Here is a 27649-nt window from a genome sequence, read left to right as displayed (position 1 = left end):
TTTTAACCATTTATCCACATAGAGATTAATTGATAATGCACATGATTATTTGTGCCGGGTGCGACCTGTGTGTGACATTTGCCTTACTACAGATTATGCAGGTGTGGCCAAATCACGCACAATAACAACATGACAAAGTAACACATTATGGATTTAGTTCACATATAGGGACACACAGACATTTGTGTCTATGGTTTCAGTGCTGCTCGCCACCAACTCCCTAACTAAATGTTTGCTCAGCTCCTGAGCGTTGGAATGGCAGGAATGGGCACCACAGAAACCACCTGAGTGAGCAGAAGACCTTTAGATGCTCACTCACCATGACAGCCCGACCCAAACACACCAAAACACTAACGCTAAAGACACCTACACATGAGTTAAGTCTTCAGTGGAGAAAGGGAGCTGGGCATTTTATGCTAAACACAAATATATCACCTGCATTTTAGTGACATTTCAGAAATCTTTATTATAGATCCAGCATTTCAGAAATTACACATTCACATTCTATGTAGACAGCACATTTTATTGACCCACATTTTATGGTTAATGCATCATATACCCAGAAAACCAAAATGGAAAACCAGACATGGTGTAAAAAGCAAATATAGGTTCATAATAAATGGCTGTGATTGGCAGATACTTACGGAAGAAGTCTTTCTTCACCAGATTTTTGGCACAGAGGACTGAAAAAAAGAAAGAAAGAGTCAAGTGTTAATTTAACAAACATGAAAGTCACATCCAGTAAAACAATGTTTTATTTTTTGTTAGAAAAGTGTCAGGAATGTCCATAGGCAGGCAAAATGATTTGTCCGGTTTGGAATTTAAAAAGGAAAACACTCTGCTGAGAACAACTGCATTATAGCCATGGGTTACACACAGACCACCTCTGGTGCAGATTAAACAAACCATCCCTTACCTATAATTAGATAGCATTTTAATGGCACACAATGCCTCAAATGTGTACAAAAATACTGCATCAACAGCAGCAGAGGAAGCAACTCCTTAGCTGTAGGCTTCAAGTTGAAGCAGCACAACAGTTAGTTATTATATCATTAGAATAAAAACATCACTCTGTATTCAGAGATAGAGGAGGGGATGTTTTGTCTTCTTTCTCCTTCCCAAACCAGCCGGCCTGCAGCAGAGAGGCTGATCCTGCTGATCTACTCTGAGAGCTATGGAGGCAGTTGCTGAGGTGATGAGGCTGAGCCGGATGGACGAGGAAGCTCAGTCACCACCCGGACGTCTGGAGTTACAGTTACAGCCTGTGAGTCAGGCACATGGAAGCACAGTTTTGGCAAAGCTTATTTCTGTGATGCCTTTCCTGAAAGCAGAGGCTAATTGGTCTGGATATCGATGTGGTTGATTCGTGGCTTTGAACAGTAATTGAAAAGTAATAATTATGACTGCACGGTCAAGTTTTGCATGTAACACTCACTCTGTTTTGAATAATATTCACAATACATTTACGATGAAAGAGGAGAAGATTTTAAGAATTTTTAGTTAGTCAATTGATGTTTTTAGTGGAATAACCATAGTAGACATAAATTGGTATTGAATTTAATATATATATATATAGGTTAATATACCTGTCTATGTTTTCTGGCCTGTTCAGGTTTTTGAGGCTGTATACGTTGTGCTCAACAACACATACTTTTTTCCCCCTCTGGCCTGGTTTGCCCACTCGCATCATGTGCAGGTGAGAGTGCTCAGACTTTACTTTGCTAACACAAATAGACAAAGGCACGCCAATAGCAGCAGACTACAGCTTGGGTCATTCAAACTGTAGCCATAACCAGTACATCTGCACCTCCAACCCATACACACACACCCCATGTTAAGTATAACCCTGAACCACACAGAGCAGAGGGAGAAGGACGTCTTCCGACTATTAAGATGCTGTTGCCGAGTCAAGCTTATGGTGTTTAGGATAGAGATGCACTGATCCACTTTTTTCACTTTTGGTCCAATACCAGAGTCTTTCCTTGACTATAATTATCATTACTGGTAGTGTTGTTGTGTGGTTACACAAGGTGTTGTAAATGATGCATTGCTGCTTATTAAAAGATTTTTTTAAATCGTAGCCTACAGAGATCTATTTAGATATTTTAGGCAGATGTAGGTAAAGTAGATTTCACATATAAACAGGTGTAGGAGTGCAAATTGTTGAACAAATCTTGCAAAACCTGAACAATTCAAGAGTACAGCAATGCATTATCAACTACTAGTTAAGTAGATTGTATGAGTTCAAAAGTAACGTGGTGGTGTCCTTCCTGAATCTGCCGGCATTGAGGACGTCCTCAGAAAGCTTCGCACCTGGGGAGTATCAGCCACCTCTCCCATGTGGTCAGGAACCAGGATTACTGAGGGGACTTAAATGGACAAGTACAATTACTACTATACTGTACGAGATTTGATACTGCTTTGGGTACAGAGTACGTCCATGTCTCTTGGCGTAGATGCAGCGTATGAGAGTGAGCAGGCAGGTGCAGAGGCTGAAGATCAGCCAGCTTTGGCGATAGTGAAGGACGGGGCAGGCAGTGTTGGCCCAGAGCAGTGCTCCAGTACGGGCTCATAACAAGGTTGGAGAGGAGGAGCAGGGCCTGTCTAGGAGCCTCCTGCTCCGTCCCAGGCCATCCTCACAGATGCAGCCTTTTTTCTTCGGTTGAAATTATACCGTTTAATCACCATTTGTCCAAACTCCAGTTTACAAATGCACAAAGGACACACACACACACACGGCTGAGGATTTTAAGACAAGAACCCCATTAAAGAAGAAAGGGGGTGTGGGGGGAGGGGGGTAGTAAAGAGTAAACTGGATGCACACACTCCTGGGGGGAGGGGGTGTACAGAACATGCTCGACAGATGAGGAAGAATTTCTTTCCGCAAACATCCCTGGGAATGTGTTACGTTCCAGTGAAACCCACCTCATTTCTAAAACATCTGGTATGCATCGCTTTCGGTTGCGCTCTTCCTGAACACACAGACGGGCATGCGCACATGAACACACACACACACACACACACACACAGGCCCCAGAGACAAGTCGCTCTCCACTCCAGCTCCAGTGATCTAATTAATTATTAACAGGCACGGAGTAATAAGTAGGTAGGTGTGTGTGTGTGTGTGTGTGTGTGTGGCTTTGAGGCATTCAGAGAGACGAAGGAGGGGGAGTACGGTAACAGGTGACAGTTTTCTTTGTGTTTCCCCAATGCTTCTGCCCACATGCCATAGACAGCACGTAGATAATGTGAAAAGAGCTTGACAGTGATTTGATGGTGTTTCCAGAGGGGAAAAACATCAAGCAGCATGTTCCCCTGTCCACAATTCACAAAGCAATAAATCCACGAGGTAAAGAGAAAGAATACTGAACCACTGGGAAATATGACTCTAAAGCAAGGTAAGAACAGTGGCAACAAATCTTACATTAAAAGTTCAGACAAGAACAAAGAAATGACAATAAAAGACAAAAAGAGACCAACTGCTGGGCAAGGCAAGACACGACATGGCCCACACGAGGGCCAGCTCTGCTTAAACCAAACTAAGCTGAGCAAAACCTGCAGACCCTCCTGTGAGTAGATAGGCAGCCCTCAGCTAGCCACACAGCAGGAAGGCAACACTACAATTATACTTATATAGGCTCCTTATGAAAACATACATGGGGCCGAATTACAGCTGAAAACAGAAAATGGAGAGAAAACCGCTGGAATGGTACACGCAGGCAGACAATGGTAGCAAGGAAGCCAATTAGGGGTCTGAGGCTGCAGAGCAGCGAAAAGGAGACTGCAAGGACAGCAATCAGGGCGCAGAGGAACTCAACCATCAGAATAGAGTTCTTGTTACATGCCGATAGTGTCATTATAAAACGTGATGCTACACACTTATACACATACAGTGCTGTGAAAAAGTATTTGCCCCCTTAAAGATTTCTTCTGTTTTTGCTTTTTTTGTCACACTTACATGTTTCAGATCATCAAACCAATTTTAATATCACACAAAGATAACCTGAGTAAATACAAAAAGCAGTTTTTAAATGATGATTTTATTTATTAAGGGACAAAAGCTATCCAAACCAACCTGGCCCTATGTGAAAAAGTAATTGCCCCCTAAACCTAATAACTGGTTGTGCCACCCTTGGCGGCAACAACTGCAATCATTTGCAGTAACTGGCGATGAGTCTTTCACATCGCTGTGGGGGAATTTTGGCCCACTCTTCTTTGCAGAATTGTCTTAATTCAGCCACATTGGAGGGTTTTCAAGCATGAATGGCCTGTTTAAGGTCATGCTACAGCATCTCAATTGGATTTAAGTCCGGACTTTGACTGGGTCACTCCAAAACCTTCACTTTGTTTTTTTTGAGCTATTCGGAGGTGGACTTGCTGGTGTGCTTCGGATCATTGTCCTGCTGCATAACCCAAGTGCGCTTGAGCTTAAGGTCACAAACTGATGGCCGGATATTCTCCTTCCAGATTTTCTGGTAGAGAGCAGAATTCATGGTTCCATCAGTTACAGCAAGTTGTCCAGGTCCTGAAGCAGCAAAGCAGCCCCAGACCATCACACTACCACCACCATGTTTGACTGTCGGTATGATGTTCTTTCTCCCAAATGCTGTGTTAGTTTTACACCAGATGTAACGGGACACACACCTTCCAAAAAGTTCCACTTTTGTCTCGTCAGTCCACAGAATATTTTCCCAAAAGTGTGGGGGATCATCAAGATGTTTTTTAGCAAGTGTGAGATGTGCCTTTGTGTTCTTTTTGGTCAGCAGTGGTTTTCACCTTGGAACTCTCCCATGGAGGCCATTTTTGCCCAGTCTCTTTCTTATTGTTGAATCATGGCCACTGACCTTAACTGAGGCAAGTGAGGCCTGCAGTGCTTTAGATGTTGTTTGGGGTTCTTCTGTGACCTCCTGCATGAGACGTTGATGCACTCTTGGAGTCATTTTGGTAGGCCGGCCTGGAAGGTTCACCACTGTTCCATGTTTTCTCCGTTCAGGGATAATGGCTCTCACTGTTGTTCGCTGGAGTCCCAAAGCCTTAGAAATGGCTTTTTAACCCTTTCCAGACTGATAGATGTCAATGGCTATGTTTCTTGTCTGTTCTTGAATTGTTTTAGATCGGGGCATGATGTGTTGCATTTTGAGATCTTTCAGCCTACTTCTTGTTGTCTATTTAAGTGATTTCTTGATTCTACAGCTCTGGCAGTAATCAGGCCTGGGTGTGGCTAGTGAAATTGAACTCAGCTTTAAAAAATGTGGTTAATCACAGTTAATTCATGATTTAACAAGGAGGGGCAATTACTTTTTCACATAGGGCCAGGTTGGTTTGGATAGCTTTTTTCCCTTAATAAATGAAATCATCATTTAAAAACTGCTTTTTGTATTTACTCAGGTTATCTTTGTGTGATATCAAAATTTGTTTGATGATCTGAAACATGTAAGTGTGACAATAAAGCAAAAATCTGTAAGGGGGCAAATACTTTTTCACAGCACTGTATGTAAAATAAAGCTCAACATAAGTTTTGCAAAAAAGTCAGATTTCATGTAGTTTGTAGGCAAACAACACATCTGGCTGGTAAGGCTTTACACTCATGGTCATTCATAGCATTACACTCATATGAAAAGTGACAAATATTCGTGTCAAGGATGAAAAAAAAAGAGCTAGAGAGAGGATAAAGCCCTGGCCACACATGGCATGAATCTTTGGCCATTTCTATAGCTGTCCAAGACTGGACATCCTCCTCATGATCAGACGTTGAGAGGGTTTGTGGGGAAGGCGTTCCTGAAGCGATCCGACCATCCAACAAGCTCATCTGATGGAGCATTACTGACTTTTGTTAACATTTTTGTTATTTACTACTACATTTAAGCGTGATACAGCCATCCCCAACATAGATCAATAAATGATCACTGAATTATTTATGAGGTAACAGACGGAAGCTTTATAACATGTATTAGCTAGTTCACACATGAAAGTACACCTTACTTCATTTTTAATTAAACAGGCTACTGTATTTGGGGTCCTGATTTTACTATTTAGCATTGACTTTCTTTCTGATTGTACCGAAATGATGAACGCAGTGAAACATCACTTTCTGCGAGAGCGCTTTGATTACGGCTGACTTTGCCAAATATTAAGTAGAGATGGTGCAGTTGAACAAAGCGGCGTGTTTAGTGTAAAACTAACTAGTTACAAAAGTAGCAGCTAGTGCTCACTACATATTCAAACTTAGACCGACGCAAAAGGCTCCATTCTTTGCCTTTCTTTTATCAAATCCCGTGGTAAATACATGTAGTGTTGATACAATGATTCATATCTGTATGAATTTGTCTTTTTGGTTCCTTTTGATTTCAAGTTTGATTTTGAGAATTGTGGACCTACCCAGTTCACACATCCAGAAATTAAGGGGAGAAAAAAAAAGGATCAAAAACTGAACTGAGAGCAGGCTACTCCCTTTAGTTAAGCTAAGGGCTTCACTGAGACTATCAGCGAAGTCTCTGTCTTTCTGTGATTGATGCTGCGATTGTTGAGGACTCAAAGCCTTCTCAGATCTGTGACATGAAGGGTGCTCTGGGTTTTTGGGACCCTGGGTTGGAGCTGCCGTGTCACCCTCTGTGGAGAGATTGGCCTCATTTATGTTTGATGGAGCTTCTCTGGGGTTTTTGCCTCCTCGTCTCCGACAACCCTCTTCGCTTTTTGTGCGTATAAATCGGAATTTCTGGCACACTTCCGGCATGTAAAAGTCTCTCCGATGATGCTTTAATTTTAACTGTGATGCTCAACGTTTACAAAGACGCTTCTGGAAAAAACAAAATAAACAGAGAGGAGTAGCAAGGGGGATCTGAATGTAGGGCAAGCAAGCAGGAGAGCAGCAAGTGCAGGAAGGGAGAACTTCAATGTTTTGATGAAAACAATGCGATGACACCAAATACTACAATAATTGTATTTTAAGCTCATAAATGATTTCAGATCTCAGTGTAGAATATCAGTAATGATGCACCCCTTGCAGAGATAAATCATGAGTAGCTAAATGACCTAACGCACACAAAAGGCCATTAATTATTTCATATAGCTTTATATAATGTCTTGAATATAAATGGTAGTGCCTCTTTACCCGCTAGCACACAGAAATGCCCCAAAAATGTGTGCCATTGTGGGAAATGGGGTCCTGATGGCAGAAGCCTTCCCAAGAAAAGGAAGTGGGCGAGCTTGCACCTCCAGGGCAACATCGTAAATCTGTTGTATTATTGGTCGCCCTGGACGGGCTTTCTCATGCTCAAACCGATAAATATAATTACGTGCTCTCTCCTCGTACATAAAAATGGAAGAGAGACACATACGTCAGCGCGCGCACACACAGTCAACACCACAATGTGATGGACACACACTGCCCCAAGATTTGAAAAAAAAAAAAATGATGGGAAAACTAGAAACATTAAAAGCTCATTTCAGATGCCAGCTAGAATCACATCATTTCTGTTCCATGGCTACATTGTACAGAACACTGTTTTCAGGGAGCGGCAATTCGTAGCTCGACCAAATGCTGTAGCGGCTTGCCAACGAGGTGAGGGGTTAGACGGGACACATTCAGTGTTCTGACAAATTTATGTTCTAGTTGGCTTTTGACCCGAATTGTACAAATTTCTCCAGATGCAAGGACATTCTCGTGTAGAGCTGTACCTAACGATCATGTTTGTTATTGATTAAGCTGCCAATTATTGTTGACTGGGTTGACTTTGTCCAGCGACTAATCTGCTATAAAAGCAGTTGCTGATTAACTTATAGCCTATCAACTACTTGATAAATTGACTCACTGTTCCAGTTATAATCATCAGTTCAATTTATACATTTTCATTTGAGTGATTCTTAATTTGCACCAAAATCTATGAGGGAAAAAAAGGATTTAAAGAATGTCTTTATAGAGTTTAAGAAGAATACATTTTAGGTATATAGTAAAAGAAATAATCTTAGTCTTAGTTTTATCAGGAGTGTATTCAATAGCAAAATCTTTAATGTAATGTACTAAACAAGGAGATGACTGTATCATTACACTCCTTCATGGTTTCTAACTGTCTCCTTCTCTGTCACAAAAACACACAGACGCACACTCCGGAAAAGCATCACATAACCCCGTGCATCTCGGCCCGTCTAAAATCCTCTGTCGTCATAGCGACGGCAAGTTTCGAGGCAAAGCCGAGAGAAGGGTCTCTCTGTGTCTCCTGTGTTTCTCATTCTGGTCGCACTGCCTCACACAGCCAGGGACTGCAGCGCTGACTGATTCACAGCAAGAGACAGGAATACACATTTTAAAAAGACAATAAACAAAGGAAGCAGCATTAGAGGCCTTTTGCACTTACAGCCATCTTTTGGACCAGACTGGACTTTTGAGAGTGCCGACAAGTCAGTATAGAGTCTTTCACTACCAGCTGGTTTTGTGAATGGCCATCGATGCAACATGGGCAAAAACACAGACATCCAAGTTATCGATGCGCTTAACTACTCCATATTGCCGCTATACTGAAAGTACATCTTTCTGTCCCTGGCTCATCCACGCAACATTTTTGAGCAGGTAATAGGGATCACATGCTACTCCCGGCATCTGATGAATGACCAAAACCTTTTAGGCTGACGGCCCACTCCTCATTTACTCAGCATTGTTAGTTTAAAGTGACCACAGAAGAAGGGTAAGGAATTTGTGGATGTGAAGGCAGGCAGACAGGCTCACCCACACAAAAAAGGTTAAAACATATCAAAACATTGTTAAAGTCAGCATCATCTAACGACCACCTACAGTCTCACACAATACCACTAGTATAAACAAATACTTGGCAAATTTGCCAGTGACTAAGTGGAAATATGGCCTGTTGTGGTGTGTATGTTCTCGGTGGCTGCTCGGCTGACTGCAGCTTATTAGTCACATAATGGCTTTCCACATTAGAGCCCAAACAGGACTACTTCCCAGAGGACAGCAGGGAAAGCTACAAAAACACCACATACAATGATTATCAGCTCGGATTTACTCAGCTCCTTCCACTGCCAGTCTGTCTCTTAATAAAAATCAATTCCTCTGAGTGGTAGCAGCAGCTCTGTGCAGCCAGAGACTCAGACCTTGGGATGAAGTTAAACTTCCACCTGTGGGGAGAGGATGGGCCCAGTTTCTCACAGGCTGGCACACAAAGAGCCCTACTGTGCGGGCGAATCAATGAAGTCCGCCAGACGCAAGCCAAACACCTGGGGAGGGAGAGGTCACGTGACGTCTAGGGGAGGGAGGGTAGGGGGCGTCTCCATGGTAGCAATCACTGGTCGAGACAAGATGGAACTGGGAGTCTGCTTTGGTCTGTTGTGGACCGACATATACGGCCACTTTAAGAGTGGCGTTCAGACTCACTAACACAAGGAAGCATGGGAAAAGGAAAGAGCACCGTGGGGAAAAGAGGGTTCACAGCCTGTAGTCTGTTGCTCTGTGGTTAACCATTACACTGGAGTCTATGAGGTGGAGGAAATGGGGGTGTGGGAACAGAGACAACCGCCTGGTAATATTCCACCATTACCATCTCTGTCCCAAGTCAAAACTGTCTGGAGAGACAGCCTAATAAGACAGAGAGGAAGAGGCATTTCAAAATATCAGCCGATCTTCTCCATGCGTGGAATCATAACAGTGTGTGAACCTAAACAAATCTCTTCAGGCCCACTAGCTCAGGTTGACCCCACTGCGAACCTCCCTTCCTGTCCACCTGGCTCCTCCAGTCCAGTGCGCTGACCCAACCCGCCAGACAGTCTGACACATCTTCAGGGAACGGTACTCCCCCACCTTCTCCCCACTCCCCCAGCCCCCAGCCTTTCCCCTGCCTGTCTGCCCGTTTGTCTGTCTGCCCTGTTTTGACTCCAGGCCCTGGACCGTGTACTCTCATGCGCAGCATTGTTCTTCTATAAACAAAAGGCTTCCTTTTCCCCTCTCCACTCCACTCCCTGAAACCTAAAGGGAGGGAGACAAACAAAGATGAAGAAGGCTGAGCTGTGACTGACAAGCGCTGATGGTGAACCTGTTCTTTATCTGTCTCCTGCTAATCTCTGAACCGTCTCCTAATCAATCTCCTATGACAGTGTGGTGAGTAATGTTTGGTCTTGAACGCTGCCTCGCGTAGGCCCCTGTCATCAGAGCAGACGAGCTGGGAGCTGGAGCTTCCATGCGTGGCAACTTCACAGACATGCAGGCATTCAGTTTGACACAGGAAGGAAATTAGGCGCTGTTCATAGAGGAAAAAGTGCGAGCTCATTTTGAACTGAACCTACCCAGTGATTGACTGATGGCTCTATTTGATCAGAATGTTCCAGGACGAACTAAAAGGTTTGACGGTTTGTCAGTGACAGGAAACTCTGCCCTTATTGTTCCTGAGCCTTTTGAAAGTGGCACCTGAAAGAAAAACACCTGGAACTATCTCTTATGGGAACTAAATTTAGTCCCTAGTTCCTCCAGTCAAAATACCTTTAAAAAGCGTCTTGGTGTGCTGGGAAATGTCCTACAAATGGCAAAGCAACTGACAGCCAACATGAGTGTCCCAAATTCTGATGAACAGGGCTAAAAAGGACCAATTAGAGAGACATTCCAATCCATTTGATATAAACGTCCGTAGTCTGACGCATGTGAGATGTAATGCAAACAAGAGGGAGTATAGTATAACCCTCATTATCTCTCAAAAGCAGATACCAGACAATCAACCTCTAAAAAGGGCCCTGCTTTATGGAGCAGTCCAGCACATTCGCCACAGAGGCAACCACACCACCCATTCACATTCAACGCTGCCCTATTCATGACAAAAGTGGGTTACTTTTTAAAGACCTGGCTACATCACTTAACTTTAGCCTTTAACTGCAGTCAGGCAGAATAGAGTGAGGAAGCAGGGTAGGATTTCAGGAACTCTGTCCAACTCTTCACGGGGTGCAGACTAACTGTGGAAATGTGGTTAAGGCAAAGTGACATGCAGGCAGTGGGAAATATCCCAGCTTTGGCAGGTTTTTATAACTTAGCGAATCCACTTATGTAATATGCAAATCTGATAAGACTCCTTCTGGTCACATAATACAGATATTAGAGTCATTGGTGGCACAGTGTTCATGGAACTACTAACTGCCAGGAAAATCTTCTAATACCTCTAAACAGACCTGCAATTTCCAAGATTTAGAACATTAGAGAGGAAAAAGAGTAACAAAATCTCCCTGTGTATCATTTTATACTGAGAGGAAAACAGAGAGGCACAGTTCAACAGAGAAAAAGAGGGGAAAAAGACCATGATCTCCCTTTTTTAAAGTTTCAAGAAATGAAATAAAATATATATGTATATAGTGGCATTCAAAGACATGCTCCAGCTCCTTCTCACATGCACCCTGAGTGAGCAGGGGAAAGAAAAATGTTGTCAACAATTGAGGAGAGGAGAGGAAACGAGCAGTGAAGCATCTTAAGAAAATCTTAGTCCCTGTGTGGATTGAATACTGCAAAGCAAACAGAGCAAATGTGGATTCCCAGGACTTCTGTTACACACTGCAGTAAAAGGACATCTGGGGACATCTGTTGCTCCAAATAACTGTGACCAGAAACATAAAACAACAGAGGAATTAGAGGAGAGAAACGACAGAAGACATAATATATCCCCCGTAGCCTCTCTTCATAAAAGGATAAAAGGCCATGACGAAGAGAAGCCATACATCATCATACATCATACTCAGCACCTGCTGGAGGAGTGAATGAGATCTCGTCGAGAGAAGGACGTCGAGACACTCAGAGGAAGCACAGATGTGTTCTGCCAGGTGGTATTACATATAAACGGCATTAATGATATTATACGTACAGCTCAGTGATTATTAGACATTGTTAATATCTGGGAAACCTGCCAAGAAAAATCACTGCCTTGGAAGTTAAGTTTGTTTTGTCTTTATCTTTTTTATTTTTGGTGCCATGAGGCGTAATGCTGGCAGATGTAGCGGGCAGGATTTTCTAACAATCAAGATTTAATGCTTTCAAGTGACGGAGGACTGTGCCTTTGGCGATAATAACTGTACCACAGCGACAAAAACTGAATGGATAGCTGTGTTATGACTGGGAATCATCTGATGAACATTATTAGGTCTTTAACAATCAGACGAATAATCAGCAACTATTTAGATAGGAGGACCGTTAGTCGAACAAAGCAATACATTTGAAGTCAACACTTTGTGCTCTTGGAAGCAAATTTTCAACAAAACAATAAATAAAGAAAATAATTAGCAAATTGATCGATCGGAAATAATCTTTACTTGTAAACCTACAACATAATAGGCCTCAAGCCAGGAAAAATACAGAATACAAGTTTTGTTCTCACCAAATGAAATGTCAGCACTACAGTGAACTGACAACCTGTGGGAAACACTGTTGTAGAACCATTTGCTAACCAGACCAGTCTTTAAACAAAGACCAAAAAAATGGCGCAGATACAAAGACCCACAATTGTAACATATTCAAAGACTAAGGCAAGTGAAGAGCTTATCTTCCTTTGCAAAAACCTGTTTGACTACATGGGGAGACTCACCACACACATCCACAAGTGAGAGGAAAGAGGCTGGCAACATTCTTAGTGTGAGAACATTTCATCCATCTCACGTCACCTTTTCCCTCCGTGATACAGTCCACTGTAATTGCATAATAGAGGAGTCCACCCCGACTATTTTCGGCTCCAAATAGTGGGAAACCATGCCACAATGGCAATTTTTAGTGGCATTCCTGTTACCCCTGCATAGTACATCACTCTCTCTTTCCACTCTGTGTGATACAGTGTTCCTAACAGAGAGTCATCCAGGCGAGTAAAGTCTTCCACAGTACCTTCACCACTGCCGCTAAGTGAGAAGTCAAAACAGTGAGCAAATCAGAGCGCGGCGCAGCTTAGGGCTTCTGCAAGCTTGCACTACTGTTGGCTGGGACCCGAGTTGAATTCAGTGGCTGCGCGGCTCTCCTAGCTTCTTGGCTCCTTTGCCCCCTCTGATGTAATGGAGGAGAGTGGAGGAGAGGCCTGGACCGATCTGCAGTGGAGAGGGTGGATAGTACCAACCTGTTTAGCAGAAGCTGAGGACCACCACACTTCTGTGTTAAATGCCAGAAACGCTGCTTTGCGTCTCCACTTTGCTGGGGAGTTTTAGTTTCTAAGAATGATTTAACAACTTCATCTGGGAGCAGCGTTACATCATTGCCGCCCAGCCATATTTTTCCTTTCATACCGTGCACCTTGCCAATGAATGTGTTGGACTGGGAGGACCCTCAGCCGCTTTAAAGAATCAGGACAGTAATCATGTCGTAATCACAGATGAAAGCGCTGCACAGCCAACTACTGCTCTGTCTTGAGAATAGGCACTGCAACTAGCAATTATTTTCATTGTTGATTAATCTGCGGATTATTAGTTCAAATAACTTGTTCATCATTTAGTCTATGAAACTTAAAGAAAATGCCCATCACAACTTCACAGACCCTGAGGTCATGTCTTTTTTTAGTTTGACCAAAAGTTCAAGGCCCAAAGATATTCAACTTAGAACAGTGTATCACTCTTTTAGGAAGAAGCTGAATCACAGAATGTTTGGCATTCAGTATTTTTCCTGTCAATCAACAAATTATTTGACTACAACTGATTGTCTTTGCTGGGATTAAATGGAAAATGTGGAGGACATGAGCAAAGTAGTTCTGGACTGACTAGTGACCGTCCAGCTATACAGGATGAAGCCAATTTATCCACAGCTCATTTCTGCGAGACATGACGTGTTCGTCCTCAATAATAAGCCCCTGCGTCTTACTGAGATGCAATGGTGGTCCCTTGATTAAAAGCCATGACCGAATGCTGCTGAGTGCAGGTGCACACCATTAACAGCTTTTACTACAAGCTGCAAGTCATGTTTGAATTAGACGACATGTGTCTACGGGACGTGTGTCATCATGTCTGACCCAAATTTAGCCAAGCTTCGATGAAATCATCCCTCACTGCTTGGGTTGTCAAATGAAGCCAGACCTTGGCTGAGGTTGTTTTTAAGGATGCTGTGTGGAGCTCGATAGAGGCCTCAGTGATATGCAGAGCCTTTCAAAATAAAAATATGGAACTTAAACACAAGCACACACACAAGCAAGAGTAAAAAAAGTGTTGTTTTGTGGAGAGTGGTACATGTGACCATCACAAGTCTGAGCTTATTTTCTCAATTTATCCCAAACCCAAACAACAATTTCATTCAGTCGTGGGAAACTGAGGTAGAAGTAACACCCGGGCTGGCTTACAAAATCATCACTTGAACACTCTTACAGTCTAAAGCTCTGGGCAATAAATTAGTACATCAGGTGCTTCGCCTTTGTAGAAGCAAATATTAGGCTACATTTCTAAACACTCCTAAAATGACTAACAACAGTTTCTGCAGCATCTGTCTGAGAGCTGAGAGCTGATTCATAGGGCACTTGGCACTCCCAGTTTCGGATTTAGTTTGACAATGCATTTCCCATAAATCAAGCCGCAACTTATCAAGAAGTTACACATCAGGGTCAATCTCAAGACTCATCAAGAACAAACAATAAATGGGGACTACTCATGGACCTCTGTGCATATTTAGGATTATTCTAGGGCAAGAACGTCATTAAGAAAAAAAATAACTCACAGTTGAAATATCACATTTGCTCCTCTGTGCGTACGCAGTCAGACTTTTTTTTTTTTTTTTACTACGCAGGAATCCTGCGGTGTATTTGTTCAACTTTGGCAGAGGTGCCATTTGAAATGTGATCCGGTGTGAATATAAACATCTCTCCTCTGGTCCCGTCTCCTCAGAGGACTGAAGGGGCTCAAACGTAAGGCCGAGGCACGGACAGACGCCTCCAGTCAGCTGTTGGCGTCTTGCGGCTTTTGCGCCAAACCGCCAGCCCCTCCAACCCTCCAGCCAGTAACACTGGAGACTTGAGAGATCCCCATCTGCTTGAGGTTAGTCAGAGTTAATCGCATCAACCCGTGTCCATCCAGGTTTAAAGCAGAGCCGACACGTCAAAGAATTACTCTCAGGTTACCCTCTGCGATCAGACAGCTGGGCAGGAACCCTCTGGCCACCCTGCCTCCACCTCCGCTTTACGGGAAAAATTAAACGACCTTTGCATGCGTGGATATTTATCACAGCTAATGAGACTTTGCGCAAACTTGCTGAGTGATCTCAACAGGGCACACAGCTGAGAGATGATAATAACCACAGACATGTCTACAAACAAATGAAGGAGGAAACAAGCTCAATTCCACAGCTTCAATCTCAGATCAAAAGTGGAATGTGACAGGGGAGGCCTTGGCTTGTAGACTGCTGCACAACCACAAGACCTTAACCTTCCCAAGCAGCGTAACATTGACCAGAAAATGATGAAAGAAAATGGCTCTGCTGTACCAGCATACCATTATTAACTGGGAATGGGTATGAAGGGGGGCCATTACACTTTTTTCTCTAACCAACACAAAATTCATAGATGTTTGAGACTGTTAATGAATGTGAGATAGCGAGGCTTTACTGTGGCAGCAAATATAAAGCAGTTCTCACCATTACAGTATGACGGATTTTCACAATGGACACATTGTAAAGGGTCACTCCATTCCTTCTTCAATTCCTTTCAGGAAGAACAAGGTATATTAAGGAGCTGTCTACAAGCACGGTCTTTCTCCATGTTTGATATGTGACTGAGTGTATAATCATAAAACCAGTTCCTGCTCTCTCTTACTTTATCAGAGCTGTGGCAAAGTCCATTTCTCCAACGTAACGTTTTTGAACGGTCAACAGAATGGCACCACAAATCTAGGTTTAGCTGTGTAGACAGGTGGTACCTCAGCAAAACATTTCACTGTCAAATACAAATTGTTGCTGAAATTGTTGATATTAAAGACTTTGCCACTGATACAGCCTTGCTCCATATAAACGATAGATGGTTGAGAAAAAAGTCGAAGACAAAATCCATGCAGCAGAACCAGAAATATCATCTATCCTATACCTGGAGCCGATATTACCCACAATGCAACTCGACCGACAACATTTCTGCTAGAGATTCAGGAGAGCCTTGCTAGCAGTGTTTTTTATATTATTAAGAAATAAACGCGACAAGGTTGAAATAATGTCTTGTGAGTACGTATAGTTCAAGTACTACTCCATCGGAGTGATGGAATTGTCGAAAAGTTAGCATAATATGTTTGTTTTAGTGTTATTCAATCAAATACTGCGTGGTTATGTATCAACATCTGCATGTTTAGCGTTTGTGAACTTTGTCAGGGCATCTGTGCCGTTAGCTCTGAGAAAGAGTCGCTCAAGCTAGTGGACACATGAAGGATCCCCGAGTATTGCACCCTTGATTAGCAGAGCAACGTATGCAACACTCAGTGCTACGCAAAAGCCATGAAGGAATTTGTTGTTATATTGTCTGGTATTAGTAAAAGTTGCATTTGCTAATTGAGCAGCACTAGATTATTCATTGGACTCAATATAGATGTGATCGTTACTTTGAGTTGCTAAATAAGTCATTGACATAAGTCATTTGACTTTATCAGGTTAAAGGCTTAATAAGCAGTAAGTATTTTCTTTGTTCATTTTTCACAGTGTTAGAGGTGATGCTGGCCACGCTGCTCATGATGACACTCTTTGCTGTGATTAATGATGCCAGGGGCTGCTCATTGTTTATCTTGTCAAAGTTATTTATCTTTCAGTTCAATACGCATACATACCATTTACATATTTTATCATCCAAGTATTAACTTTATTTATCTAAAGGGACAGGACAGGCTACACCTCTAAAAACGTGTACAAACTTCATACAGGTTAAAACTGTCACTGAAAATAACGTGGTATAAATTTTTGGTAATATTTTTTAAAATATTTTTAGATACCTCATAGCTCCCTAGCAAAAGGCTTTATACAACTTTTTCACACATGCAGTATCACATAGTGCATGCTTTCTACATATAATGCAACCCAACAAAGCCTGTAATTGCTCACTTGTCCACAGCATCTGTGACAGACAATGCAATAAGGCTCAGCTGATCAATAAAACGAGCCATACTGAAAAACGTCTGATGCAGAGTGTATTACTCTTCAGTGCAGACTGTCTGCAGAAAGGGCATCCAAAGTCAAACACTAGACTGACATTGGATATGCATGGAGCCACAGCTGATAAAAAAAAAATACCCCCAAGTGGAGTTTCTAACATCAAACGGTGCACTAGTTTGGAAAATAGGCGAGAAATGGAGGGGCGAGGGCGGTAGGAGGGACAGCGCGAAGAACAGCCAGCGAGGAACGATAGGGGGAGAGCCTGCGGACAAGAATCAGTTTAGTTCTCACTGGAGCTGCCCTCCCTCGCACTCACCACTAATCCAGTTCTGACCCATTAACCAGCACAGCCAGGTTAAGAGAGCAGGCCTTTGAAGAAGGTCTTTCCCAAACCACCCAGGAGGATTAGCACTTCTCCGAGGCCAAACAGACGCTCTCACTCTCTGCACTCTTTGCCTCTGACAGTGCTGCGGGAGGCACACGACCAGTGCAAGCCTGCAATGTGGCAAAGTGTATAGATCCTGAAGTGGGACGTAAAGTCGTATATGACTCATCTTGGCTGAATAGACCATAATAATCTACATTCTTCATGAACTGTAATCAAGCATGGCTTCCAGCATATTGACTACATAACTCAAAAAACACATTCAGGTGCATTTTCAGAGAAGGAATGATCTTGGGTGGAAAAGCACGGAATGATACAACACCAGAGAACACATCTGCCGGTGGGAGTTTTAAACAAGCCAATTAGCTAACTATTCCAACCATTTGTCCGTGAAGGCGCCCTGCTTGGGAACCACTGCTGTAACACAGTCATATATAAACAGAGAACATGGTAGGTAATTTCTCTGTTCCTTCTGGCACCAAATAAAATAGGGTGTGTGGATACAGGAAAATATTATCTGTTGTTAATGTTGCAAAGCGGCCATTCTCAACTGTTGATGCTGCACTCAGCAGGAAGAGCCAATTTCCCCAAACCACACATGCCGCCCACTAATCAAACCCATGGCACGCTGTTATAATACAGTGACAGGACAGAGCTGTAAGCCACCCAGCGCTCTAAGCAACACACAAGACGCCTAATGTCCCACTGAGGAATAGCAATTCTTTGCTTTATTATTACAGGGGAACCTCAAAAAGGGGTTTCTGGACTGTTCTGCTCCCCACCTGTCAGGGGTGACGTTTGGACAAGTGTTCGGGTCTGGGGAGCACTTCCTCTCTAAGAAGCTGCCCACTCTCTCTCTCCATCTCTCTCTCTGCTACATCTGGTCTCCTCCGGGCCGTTGCTGGCGGCGGTTGAGGGTAGAGCAACCGCAGAAGGCTTTGTCCTCATTGAAGAGCAGCTGAACCAACAGGAAAGCCAACCCCAGCCAGTCAATTAATTGATGGAACAATTTAAAATTATGGGAGGCTCTCAGCAGGGGGAAGGAAAATGTTTACAAATGATGTGCAGTAATTGCTCGTTACGTTCCCTTTTTGCCCCCCCCCCCAGCCCATTCTCTTTTTTTCTGGTCTTTTGCCGCCGTTATATTTGTTTTCTTTCACCTCTTGTTTAAGTAAAAGGGGGAAATGTTTGCTCAAACTGCACGTCTGTGATGGGCCAGTGGAGTCAACAGTTCATCACATGCTGCTAGTCGCTGTGTATTTACAACGTATCCTGTCTGAACACCCAGATGAACCCAAATCACTTCCATACAGCCACTCTGTAAAACCGGCTCTGACTGAGACCACATGAATGTACCAAGCGCCAGCTCAGACCACATTAAAACAGTCTTGATCATCAGGTCCTGTGCCTCCACAGCCCCATCTGTGCCCAGTGTACCCCAATCTGTTGACTAGAGCAAGACCAAGCTGCACTGAGAAAGCGAGGACTCGCGCTAAAAAGGAGAGACCAAAGCCTTTCACTCAAAGCGCCACACAGAGGGCCAGTGTGAACCCCCGGGGTCTTTGTTGTATCTCTAAAATACGTCAGTTTTATTCTCAAGCAGCAGCATCTGTGTCCATTCAGCTGTCAGTCATCTTACAAGGAAAATGAACAGGGGCTCTTCTATTTGGAGAATCGGCCGCAGCGCCATCAAATCCTGGTCATTTGCAACACCAGCCGATTGAAAGGAAAGAGATGGAGAGTCCATCAGACAGAAAGAGAATCAGAGCGCTCGGAGGAAGCTCGGTTAGCAAGGGTGGGAGTGAAATATGCCTTGGACTTGGTCTGAGGGGGAAGAAGCTTACAGTCGGAAAGAACAGGAGTGACTCAGAGAGGAAGAGGTGGGAATGCGAATGGAGAATTCTAGGGAATCCCACTGAGATAGCTCTCTTCACTAGTCTGCACCGCGCCAAAGAATTCAGATGAGCAAACCATATGCTTTAACAAGTCACATGTAAACTCCTAGCCGAGACAAAAAGGCCAATAAATGTCAAGAATCTGAATCGGACCAGAAAATCAAAACAAACGTCAGCTCATTTATTATTCTGTTGTGCATCTTTGTGGGCAGAAGATTTATTCAAAGGGGCAAAGACAGAATACTGTTGACTTTGAGTCTGTTTTCACTTCAATGTGACAGCCGGCTCGTGATTCACAGTCCGTGACAGATCGAAGGGATACGTTCGCTTTTCTGCAAAGTCTTAATCATATCGAGGGGAACGCTGTGACTTGGCATTCAGCTGTGTGTCATCACATTTATGGTTGCACGGATAGTTGTGCACATTATACCATTAGCCATGTCTGCATGACAGAATTTAAGAATGATCAGACAAAGCAATGAGCCGTGCTGCAATGATGTAATTTATGACTCGGTAGATCATGCATGTTTTGCCATTAACTGTGTTTGTGTGTCCCATAATTTAGGAGTGATCAGCTGTAGAGTATAATGGAAACCTGTCCTGTGTAGTCAAGGGGCAATTCTCACCCCAAGTGTTAGTTTTAGCAGCTTGCTTGCCATATTTTTCCAGTTTAATAGCTGGCAAACATCTGCAACATCTGGTTCAAATGGACAGGGGGGTTGTCAGCAAGGAGAGACGCCTACAGCACAAACAGCTACAGGCCTGTTCAAATGTAGCAACTCATCATTCACAACCTGCCTGGAAACAAATTCATCGGCAGCTATGTGTCAAAAATCAGCTCGACTGCAGATGACAACATGCAGCTACAATGTCGCAATGACGCTCTCTGGGCCCATTACTCCCTGCGCAGCAATCTAATCAGCCTAGTATACACAGCTGTGCAGCGCTAAACAAAGAAACACATAATGACAGTGTGTGTAGTGAAGGCTCTCTGCTAAAAGTGAGCACTTGGGCTGCACCACCCGAAGGCTGCCTTCCTATAGAGCTTCCTCTCCTGCCCGGAGCCACGCGCTGCTCTGCTATACTCTGCTACGCTCCCCAAGCTGGAGTGCAACAGAAAGGGGAACGCAGTGAGCTCAGATATGGGACAGGGCTGACCATGTGGATGACATGGCACGATATTACATAATTCGGAAAGAAATTTGCCCTGAGGATTTATTGCTAGTGGTACTGAAATGAATCCACGGAAAGATATACAGACCGAGAGTCGCGCAGTTGTTAGATGAGCAAAAACACATCCCACGTCCAGCAGGATGGAAATTTCGTGCAGCGTAAGAAACTAGCAAACTGATGCCCTGTCATAACTTTTACAATATCTGATTGTAAAATGTTCAAAATCAAAGTTGTCCATTTTTCAAATCAGATACTTATTTTTTTTTAGCAACAGCTGTTTTGGGAGCAAAAGACCCTAAAAGCGCTTGATTTCAAACTTGCATCATATCATGAATGCTGGGTGCAACATTTTGACTCTTTTCCTGATGTAGTGAACTCTGAATGACTCCTGACAGCTATAAAGATGCTGCTCAAAGCTTGGTGTCTTTGGCCATCTTACACCTCCAGCTCATTAAATCAATCCGATTAAGACCCATCCCTGTTGTCTCCGCTTACTCCTATCAGAGACTGCACCAGCTTAAATATTTCACTTGGCCCTTCCTGATAGAAAAGACCGCCGTGGAATCTGATTCAGGTCAGATCCTGGACTTACATCAAGACAAGGGGGCAGCTGTCAGCCACTTCCCCCAGTCAAAACAGAGTGCTCTCATGTAAACCTTTCTTTTGCTGCACAAACCAAACAGCTGGGGGAGGGAGAGAGATAGCCAAACAAGAAATGACTGTCTGAAAAGAGCCAACTTTAAGCGTGGATCATGCTGGAAAAGCATGATCCAGGCTGCAGTAACACAACTGAATGGTGACCTGTTTTAACAACAGTAACAATCAAAAGGAGGCAGCTGCCTGTCAGTTATGGGACACTGCTTACTGTTCAGTGGCGCTTGCAGACCTGTGGATCTGCCTGTCATCTCAGCCGAGGCTTGTTCCTGCATAAAGGCTTGTTTATAGCTAGCTGGCAGGCTGTCTGGCTAAGCTAACTTCGGCTAGCCAACTTTATGTGAGCCCCGTCTGTCAGCAGAACAGTGAGACACTCAGCCAGCACCCTTGCATTGAAAACATTTATAACTATAGGTTAAATAGAGACGTTACATAGCTGCCCACATGTCGGTTTCGCCGAGCGACAACAGGCTAAATCACAATAAAACACAATCTAGAGCTACCAGACTCCGGGACCCGTGTTATGGCTGATGGTGCTTGCTGGCGACAGTCACAAGGTTCAGACTATTTCCAAGAACACCAATATCCTAATTCAGCGTTATCTACAAGTACAGCCGGCCGGCTTTCCAATGTTAGCTAACAGTGTGAGAACAATGTTATTTAAAATGCATTGTAGCTGTTAATAAAACCGTAGAAATGACGGGAGAAACAACCGGCGGTAAGCCAACTCCATGGCCCATGGGAACTGTTTCCATCCAGCAAATAGACAGAGCCCTCACAGCTAGTGTGTGGGGGAATATACACGGGGATTTAAAAGCTAGCTACCTGTTAGTCGCAGCTTCACGGGGCCATTCCGCCGGACTCCTTGGTTAGACATCTCCTCTTGGTTGCAGCCTTCAATGCACGTTATAAAAATGTGTGGTTAATTGTAAAAAATAATAATAAATAAGGTTTAACAACCCCTCCGCCAGTTTTAGACAATAATGGAGTCAAGGCATTGTGGCCCGGATGTGAACTGAACTGCCATAGCGATCGCTCGCAAACGTAAGGAATTGAAGGGAAAAAAGAGGAGAAAAGAAAAGAAAATCGCGAGTGTAGCACCGCTGCAAAGTGCATTTACTACGAACGGTTCGTCCCCGGTGAAAGGAGCTACTACGGAGTCGCGGCGCTGTAACACGGCGTGTTGGCTTCACATCTTGGGAAGGAGCCTGCGCCTCGGACCGGGTCCTCCTCTCCGCTCGGCCACAGATGAAGTGCGGAGTCCTCCGGTGAGGATCCACTACAGGAGGCTGCTGGTAGGAGCTCACCGGTGACGACAGCACACTTTGGGGGAGTGAAACACTTCTCCAACATGTGGCACCTCGCCGTAACTCACAGACAGATTGTCCCCTCACTTTTCTTTTTTTTTAAACTTTGATGGCACAAGCGAGCACAGCACAGCCACCCCCCTGTTTGTGGCAATTTATGAGTTTCAACAGGGGCGTAAACACAATCTGTACAACTGTGGGCCCCCTTTCCACCAACACACTTATTTATGTCAAAAGTAAATGTTAAGACACTCTTAGAATAATAGTTTTTTCCCCTACAGCAGTTTGTCTTTATAGTGGAAAAAGCACAGATGTCCTTAATAATATTAACAATGGCCACATTATGTTGAAGATTATACTATGAGACAGGACTTTGAATAACTCTGGAAGGTTAATGGAAGTAATAATTATATCACATTAAAATAAATTGTAGAATTAAAGCATTCACGTTACAAAGAGTAAAGTTGAATTGAAAGTATGTGAATGGCGGCAAAACATTTTGCACTCCGAAGGTTATATTTGTGTCCACGTGTGACAAATTCATCCAGCAGCGCCTCTCAAGCTCATTTATTAACAAGTTCTATCTGCTTTATTTCATTTGTATAGAACTCAAAGTGCAAAAATGGAATTGTGGTCATGCACAAGGTTGTTTCATAGCTGGGAGCGGTAATTTAAGAGGAAAAAGTTTATTTATAATAGGTAACAGGCTGAGAAGGAATACACAGGACCAAGTGTAAGATGGCAGCCCCCCCCCCGTTCACCTTTAACTATGTGGCTGCTAGATTTAATTTTGTGAACCAGATTGCAGGGAGAACCAGCTCCAGTTGGTTAGCTAGAGGAAGCACCCTGAACTGGAGCGTCATTCATTACGAGTCTGTATGTGCAGCAAACCATTTGGTCACCCAGCCTGGCATGTAGCCACTCAATTTCATTTCAGCGTTCTCATTAAGAAATAGCTGCTTCCATTTGTCTGTTTTAGCTCTTCAGAGAACAGAACTTCTGTTAGGAGATCCTTTCTCTAATGCAGAAAACAAGGGACAATGCAGCTTCAAGATTTTGAGTAAAAAGCAGAAAAAATATGGCAGATTCATGTGACAGTACAGGATTTATTACTTGCCACCATACTGGTAGTTTTCTTGTCATAAAAATGCCAATTTGGTCAACAGAGTTAGGCCAAAAGCAAAAAGAGATCTCTTTCAAGTCATGAATTGGCATTTATACATGTGCTATTGTAACCAACTTGTACTTACTGTAAATGTAACCATCTACGATACTACTGTTCGAGTCTACAATGACAGATTTAAAAAAAAGTAAATACACTTTATGGCTAATAAAAAAACAAAACAAACAACCCACACACACAATTTGACAACTTTATTTACATCATGTTTTATCAGCCATATTAAAACAGTATGTACAACACATACAAAGAACAGAAAAACATCACAATTACATGAAAAAGGACAAATGGTAGCAACGAGGGTACAGTTCAGTGGAGAGAAGAGGTTTTAGAAAATCATCTAGAAATTGAAAGTGCTCTGGTTTTCACCGACTTGGAATGCGTAGCCGTCACTGGTCACTTCAGGGACCACACTCTGCACCACCTCCTCCTTTATCGGAAAAGCAAATCAAAGTCAGTATAAAATATAATGTGGCACAAACCACTGATGGGCATAAAAAGTTAACATTTCGAAGAGAAACGTACCTCTTCAGAGAAGTATTTCTCAATCAGGTTGAGGGCAGCTTTGTACACCATCTCATTCTCATGACCCTGCAGAGCTTCGATCTTGTCCAATCCGCCACATTCTTCAACCATTAGACTCAGCTTGTCTGACTCCCCAATTTTCTCCCCAGCCTGAGGGAGGGGGGGGGGAAACTCCACACATTAGTATGATGTATTTCACAGCCATCTTGCCACCTCTGGTCTTTACTTTTCCATGACAATGCACTCACCATAAAGATGTTGGTGATGGCATCCAAGATGACGAGGACAATTTTGCTGTCCTTAGAGGAGAGTAGCTTCAGAAGAGGCTCAAGCACATTGGCCTGAACAAGGTAAACCACCTGCTGAATAGTGCCCCCACTGGTGAAGTTTGTAATAGCCCACACAGCCTCTTTTTGAGTTTTGTAGTCACCCTGCAGAGAAAAAGGAGGGAATGATTAGCCACAGACATGACGTCTTCTCTCTTCAACCTGAGGTGATATTCTCCCCACCAGGGAAACTAATCAAAATTTAAAAATAAACATACCCGCAAAAGTACATCAACCATGTACGGAACCAGGCCTGCGTTGATGACCTCCTGGATTTGGGCGTCCTTTCCTGCTGTGATGTTGGACAGAGTCCAGGCGGCCTCCTTCTGAATGTTGGCTTTTTTATGGCGCAGCAGCTTGGGGAACATGGACAGGGTCCCGGCATCCAGCACCGCCTGAGTCTGCTCATCTGTACCAGTCACGATGTTGCCGATGGCGCGCAGCGCAGGGGTCTGAGGGGAGGCAAAAGGGGTCATTCTGTAGCCTGTGAGAGCCAGAGGCTTCGTGGTCATAACACCATGCCAGACTACATGAGTTATGCACATCACCCACAAGTACACAGAGAGCACTTATACAAAACACACAACTTTATACGTACAACGATAGGCAGATCCTCAGAGCCAAGCATCTTCACTAGGCGAGGCACTATGCCGGTTTGGAGGACCACCTCAATGCGGTCATTAGAGCCATCTGTCAGGTATGAAACAGCCCAGCACGCGTCGGCCAACACCTCCGGGTCGTCACAGTGTAATAGACGAACGAGAGTGGGTAAGATCTGTTGGACAGCATTCAGGGGAGGAGTGGGGTTCTTGTTGCGGCAGAGGTTTGACACAGTCCATGTGACATTTCTCAGGTATCCGGGCTGCAAAGAGACCAAGTACACGAGAGGGGCAAACATTAGTCTGACATAGAGCAGCTTTCAGTTGAGTTAGGGCAACCTCTAGTGGGCAATAAGGAGAATAAAGGATTGAATCAGATGATTAAGTCATTTTTGATATAATATAAATTTCTCTTTTAAAAAAGGTTAATGAATCCTTTAGAAATATGGCATTTAAAATACTTACACTAAATACAGACAGGTCCGGCACTGCCAGCAGACTGAGCAGAGGGGCCACAGCACCATGCTTGATGACCTTGTCTCTAAGAGCTGATCCATCACCTAAACAGCAAAAATTACAAATATGAACTTTGCATCTATCCGAATAGTCATGATCACACCTAAATATAATTTTAAAAAATGTATTAACGGCCCCATTAATAATAGAATTTGTCAATTACCAGCAATGTTTCCAAGGGCCCAGACCGCTTGCTCGCTGATGTGCTGGTGGGGGGATGTGACCAGGCTAATGAAGGCAGGAACGGCCCCGCCCTCAACAACTGCAGCCGTCTGAGCAGATGTCCCAGACGCAATGTTGGTCAGCGCCCAGGAGGCCTCAAACTGGATTGGAGGACAGTCGCTCAGCCCCAGGAAGGCGACAAACTTGGAGATCAGACCGGCACTGATCATCTGGTCAATGGGAGGATGCTTGTCACGAGACAGCAGTTTCCTGCGTTCACGACAATGCAGTAAAAATGAGTCACCGTGGCGGTAAAGAGTCAGTTTGAGTGAACATTAAAGCTTTTCTGCATTAAGCTCTGTAATGAAGCCTTATTACCGTGCAGCCTGTGTGGCCTGGAGCTGGGACTCGATGTTGCCACTGTTCACTCCTGTGAGAATCTCTTCAACTGTCCAGGGTCTGACGGCCTGCCAGTTCACACATAGATTAGTCATGATTTAAGGCACGGACAGCAAGTGAATAGTTATGCATGACATGGAAACAAATGTAATATCCCTGCTAGCTTTGTGAATGTAATAGTTCTTTTTGAGACTGTCAGAAGAGTTGGTTTAACTGCAGTTTTCTTGCACTGGTTCTTATTCTGTACTGCATCATGTGGAGAAAGCACATTTTCAATAACACCAGCAGTCTTATAGATCACCATTGAGCCGAATAAACTCATTTTTAGAGGTCTCGACTGCATATTTGTGACTTTTGCATTAGATCAAGTGGTTTTAAACGCTTACTGGATTTAAATGATGAAGTTTAAAAGGCTCACCTGACAGTTTGGGGTTCTTTCCTGAAGGGGAGAAGTGGCCTCGTCAGGAAATGCCGACACATTTCTTCTTTTGAAGATCTGGTCATCTTTCTTGGCCTTGCGGAGCTCGACGTTCACCTCCACTCTCCTGCGTCGAAGTTCCTACATTTATTTTAGAATAAAAAAAACCAAAGGTCACACATGTATAAACGTAACTCCTGGATAATAAATACGACGCCAAAAGAAGCTTGTTCCGGGTAAACTCACATTGGCGTCTTTGCCTTTGTTCTTGAATTTGTTCAGACGTGCGCAGTTCTCCGACATTTTCAAGCGGTCTTGGAAGATTAGCAGCGGTGAAAGCGGAGTTTTGTGGCGTTTTTCCTGAAGAAAAAGTTAAAAAGGTTAGCTTGAGCTGCCTCGTGATGAGGACGAGCGAAAAGCACGTCAAGCTAAGCAGAGCGTCGGGTTGACATAACAACAGCCCAAACTTACTCCCAGCTAGCTGAAGCTAAAAACATAATACCTATAATTTTACATAAAAAGACATTCATTTTAATAAAACTGCATAAAAAGTTGACACACGCTCACCTAGTCGTCGCTTCAAGGCTGTGATTCACATTCAGTGCCGCACAGACCTTTAAATTCCTGCAACAAAGCCTCCTGATTGGGCTATTCGAGCAGCAGCATCCAGCCGCCTCCGTTCATTGGGCTGTTCAAAAAAAATCACTACGTACACAGGAAGTTACGTCACTACGCCGTGATATCGCGAGATTTCCGCGCGAGAATGATAGTGCGTTTCCGTGTCATTTAAACTTGATGTGTATGTGTTGATATCGTTTACCTGAATGTTTGCATATTATTTTGGTAAAGGAAAAATAAAGACAATTAAATAAATAATAGTGTGTTCAGTGGAGGTTTTGGGACGGATGAGCTGTTCCCAGATCGGTCAGTAACACTGTCATACTTTACCAAAGGCCGCAGTAAAACACAGTAATCATCCACTGACAAATTCATAAGTGAATGTTATTTCACATAATATGAAAAGATGTTTCACTCTAATGGCCATTTGGTAGAA

The 27649-nt window shown here is 43.6% G+C and overlaps 2 protein-coding genes across 2 annotated transcripts in view; both read right to left on the bottom strand.

Annotated features, from left to right (window-relative positions):
- Nucleotides 1-22470, bottom strand: part of smurf2 (SMAD specific E3 ubiquitin protein ligase 2) — a 52402-nt gene extending 29932 nt beyond the window's left edge. The window contains exons 1-2 of the mRNA XM_070847424.1: nucleotides 21989-22470; nucleotides 645-683 (exon numbers count right to left, since the gene is read on the bottom strand). Of these exons, the coding sequence (XP_070703525.1) occupies nucleotides 645-683; nucleotides 21989-22040 (91 nt within the window). The 5' untranslated portion in view covers nucleotides 22041-22470. The remainder of the gene's footprint in view (nucleotides 1-644; nucleotides 684-21988) is intronic.
- Nucleotides 22471-23829: 1359 nt separating this feature from the next.
- On the bottom strand, nucleotides 23830-27173 carry kpna2 (karyopherin alpha 2 (RAG cohort 1, importin alpha 1)). The gene is made up of 11 exons (XM_070848162.1): nucleotides 27163-27173; nucleotides 26842-26955; nucleotides 26596-26736; nucleotides 26157-26245; nucleotides 25780-26048; nucleotides 25566-25660; nucleotides 25100-25363; nucleotides 24720-24953; nucleotides 24424-24606; nucleotides 24176-24325; nucleotides 23830-24080 (listed from the first exon to the last, which is right to left on the bottom strand). The coding sequence occupies exons 2-11, from the start codon at nucleotides 26896-26898 to the stop codon at nucleotides 23991-23993; spliced, it is 1572 nt and encodes a 523-aa protein (XP_070704263.1). The 5' UTR covers nucleotides 26899-26955; nucleotides 27163-27173; the 3' UTR covers nucleotides 23830-23990.
- Between the last annotated feature and the right edge of the window lie 476 nt (nucleotides 27174-27649).

Source organism: Pempheris klunzingeri, chromosome 17 (assembly GCF_042242105.1).
Source record: "Pempheris klunzingeri isolate RE-2024b chromosome 17, fPemKlu1.hap1, whole genome shotgun sequence".
NCBI lineage: Eukaryota > Metazoa > Chordata > Actinopteri > Acropomatiformes > Pempheridae > Pempheris > Pempheris klunzingeri.
This window is presented reverse-complemented; position numbering and strand designations above follow the sequence as displayed.

Bases quoted from the DNA above. Each gene is read 5' to 3' on its own strand.
- kpna2 (XM_070848162.1), bottom strand. From the start codon at position 26,898: ATGTCGGAGAACTGCGCACGTCTGAACAAATTCAAGAACAAAGGCAAA. The intron at 25,661-25,779 runs GTAATTGACAAA...TTTGCTGTTTAG, and splicing joins GGCCCTTGGAAACATTGCTG to GTGATGGATCAGCTCTTAGA. The intron at 24,081-24,175 runs GTACGTTTCTCT...TTTCCGATAAAG, and splicing joins AGAAATACTTCTCTGAAGAG to GAGGAGGTGGTGCAGAGTGT.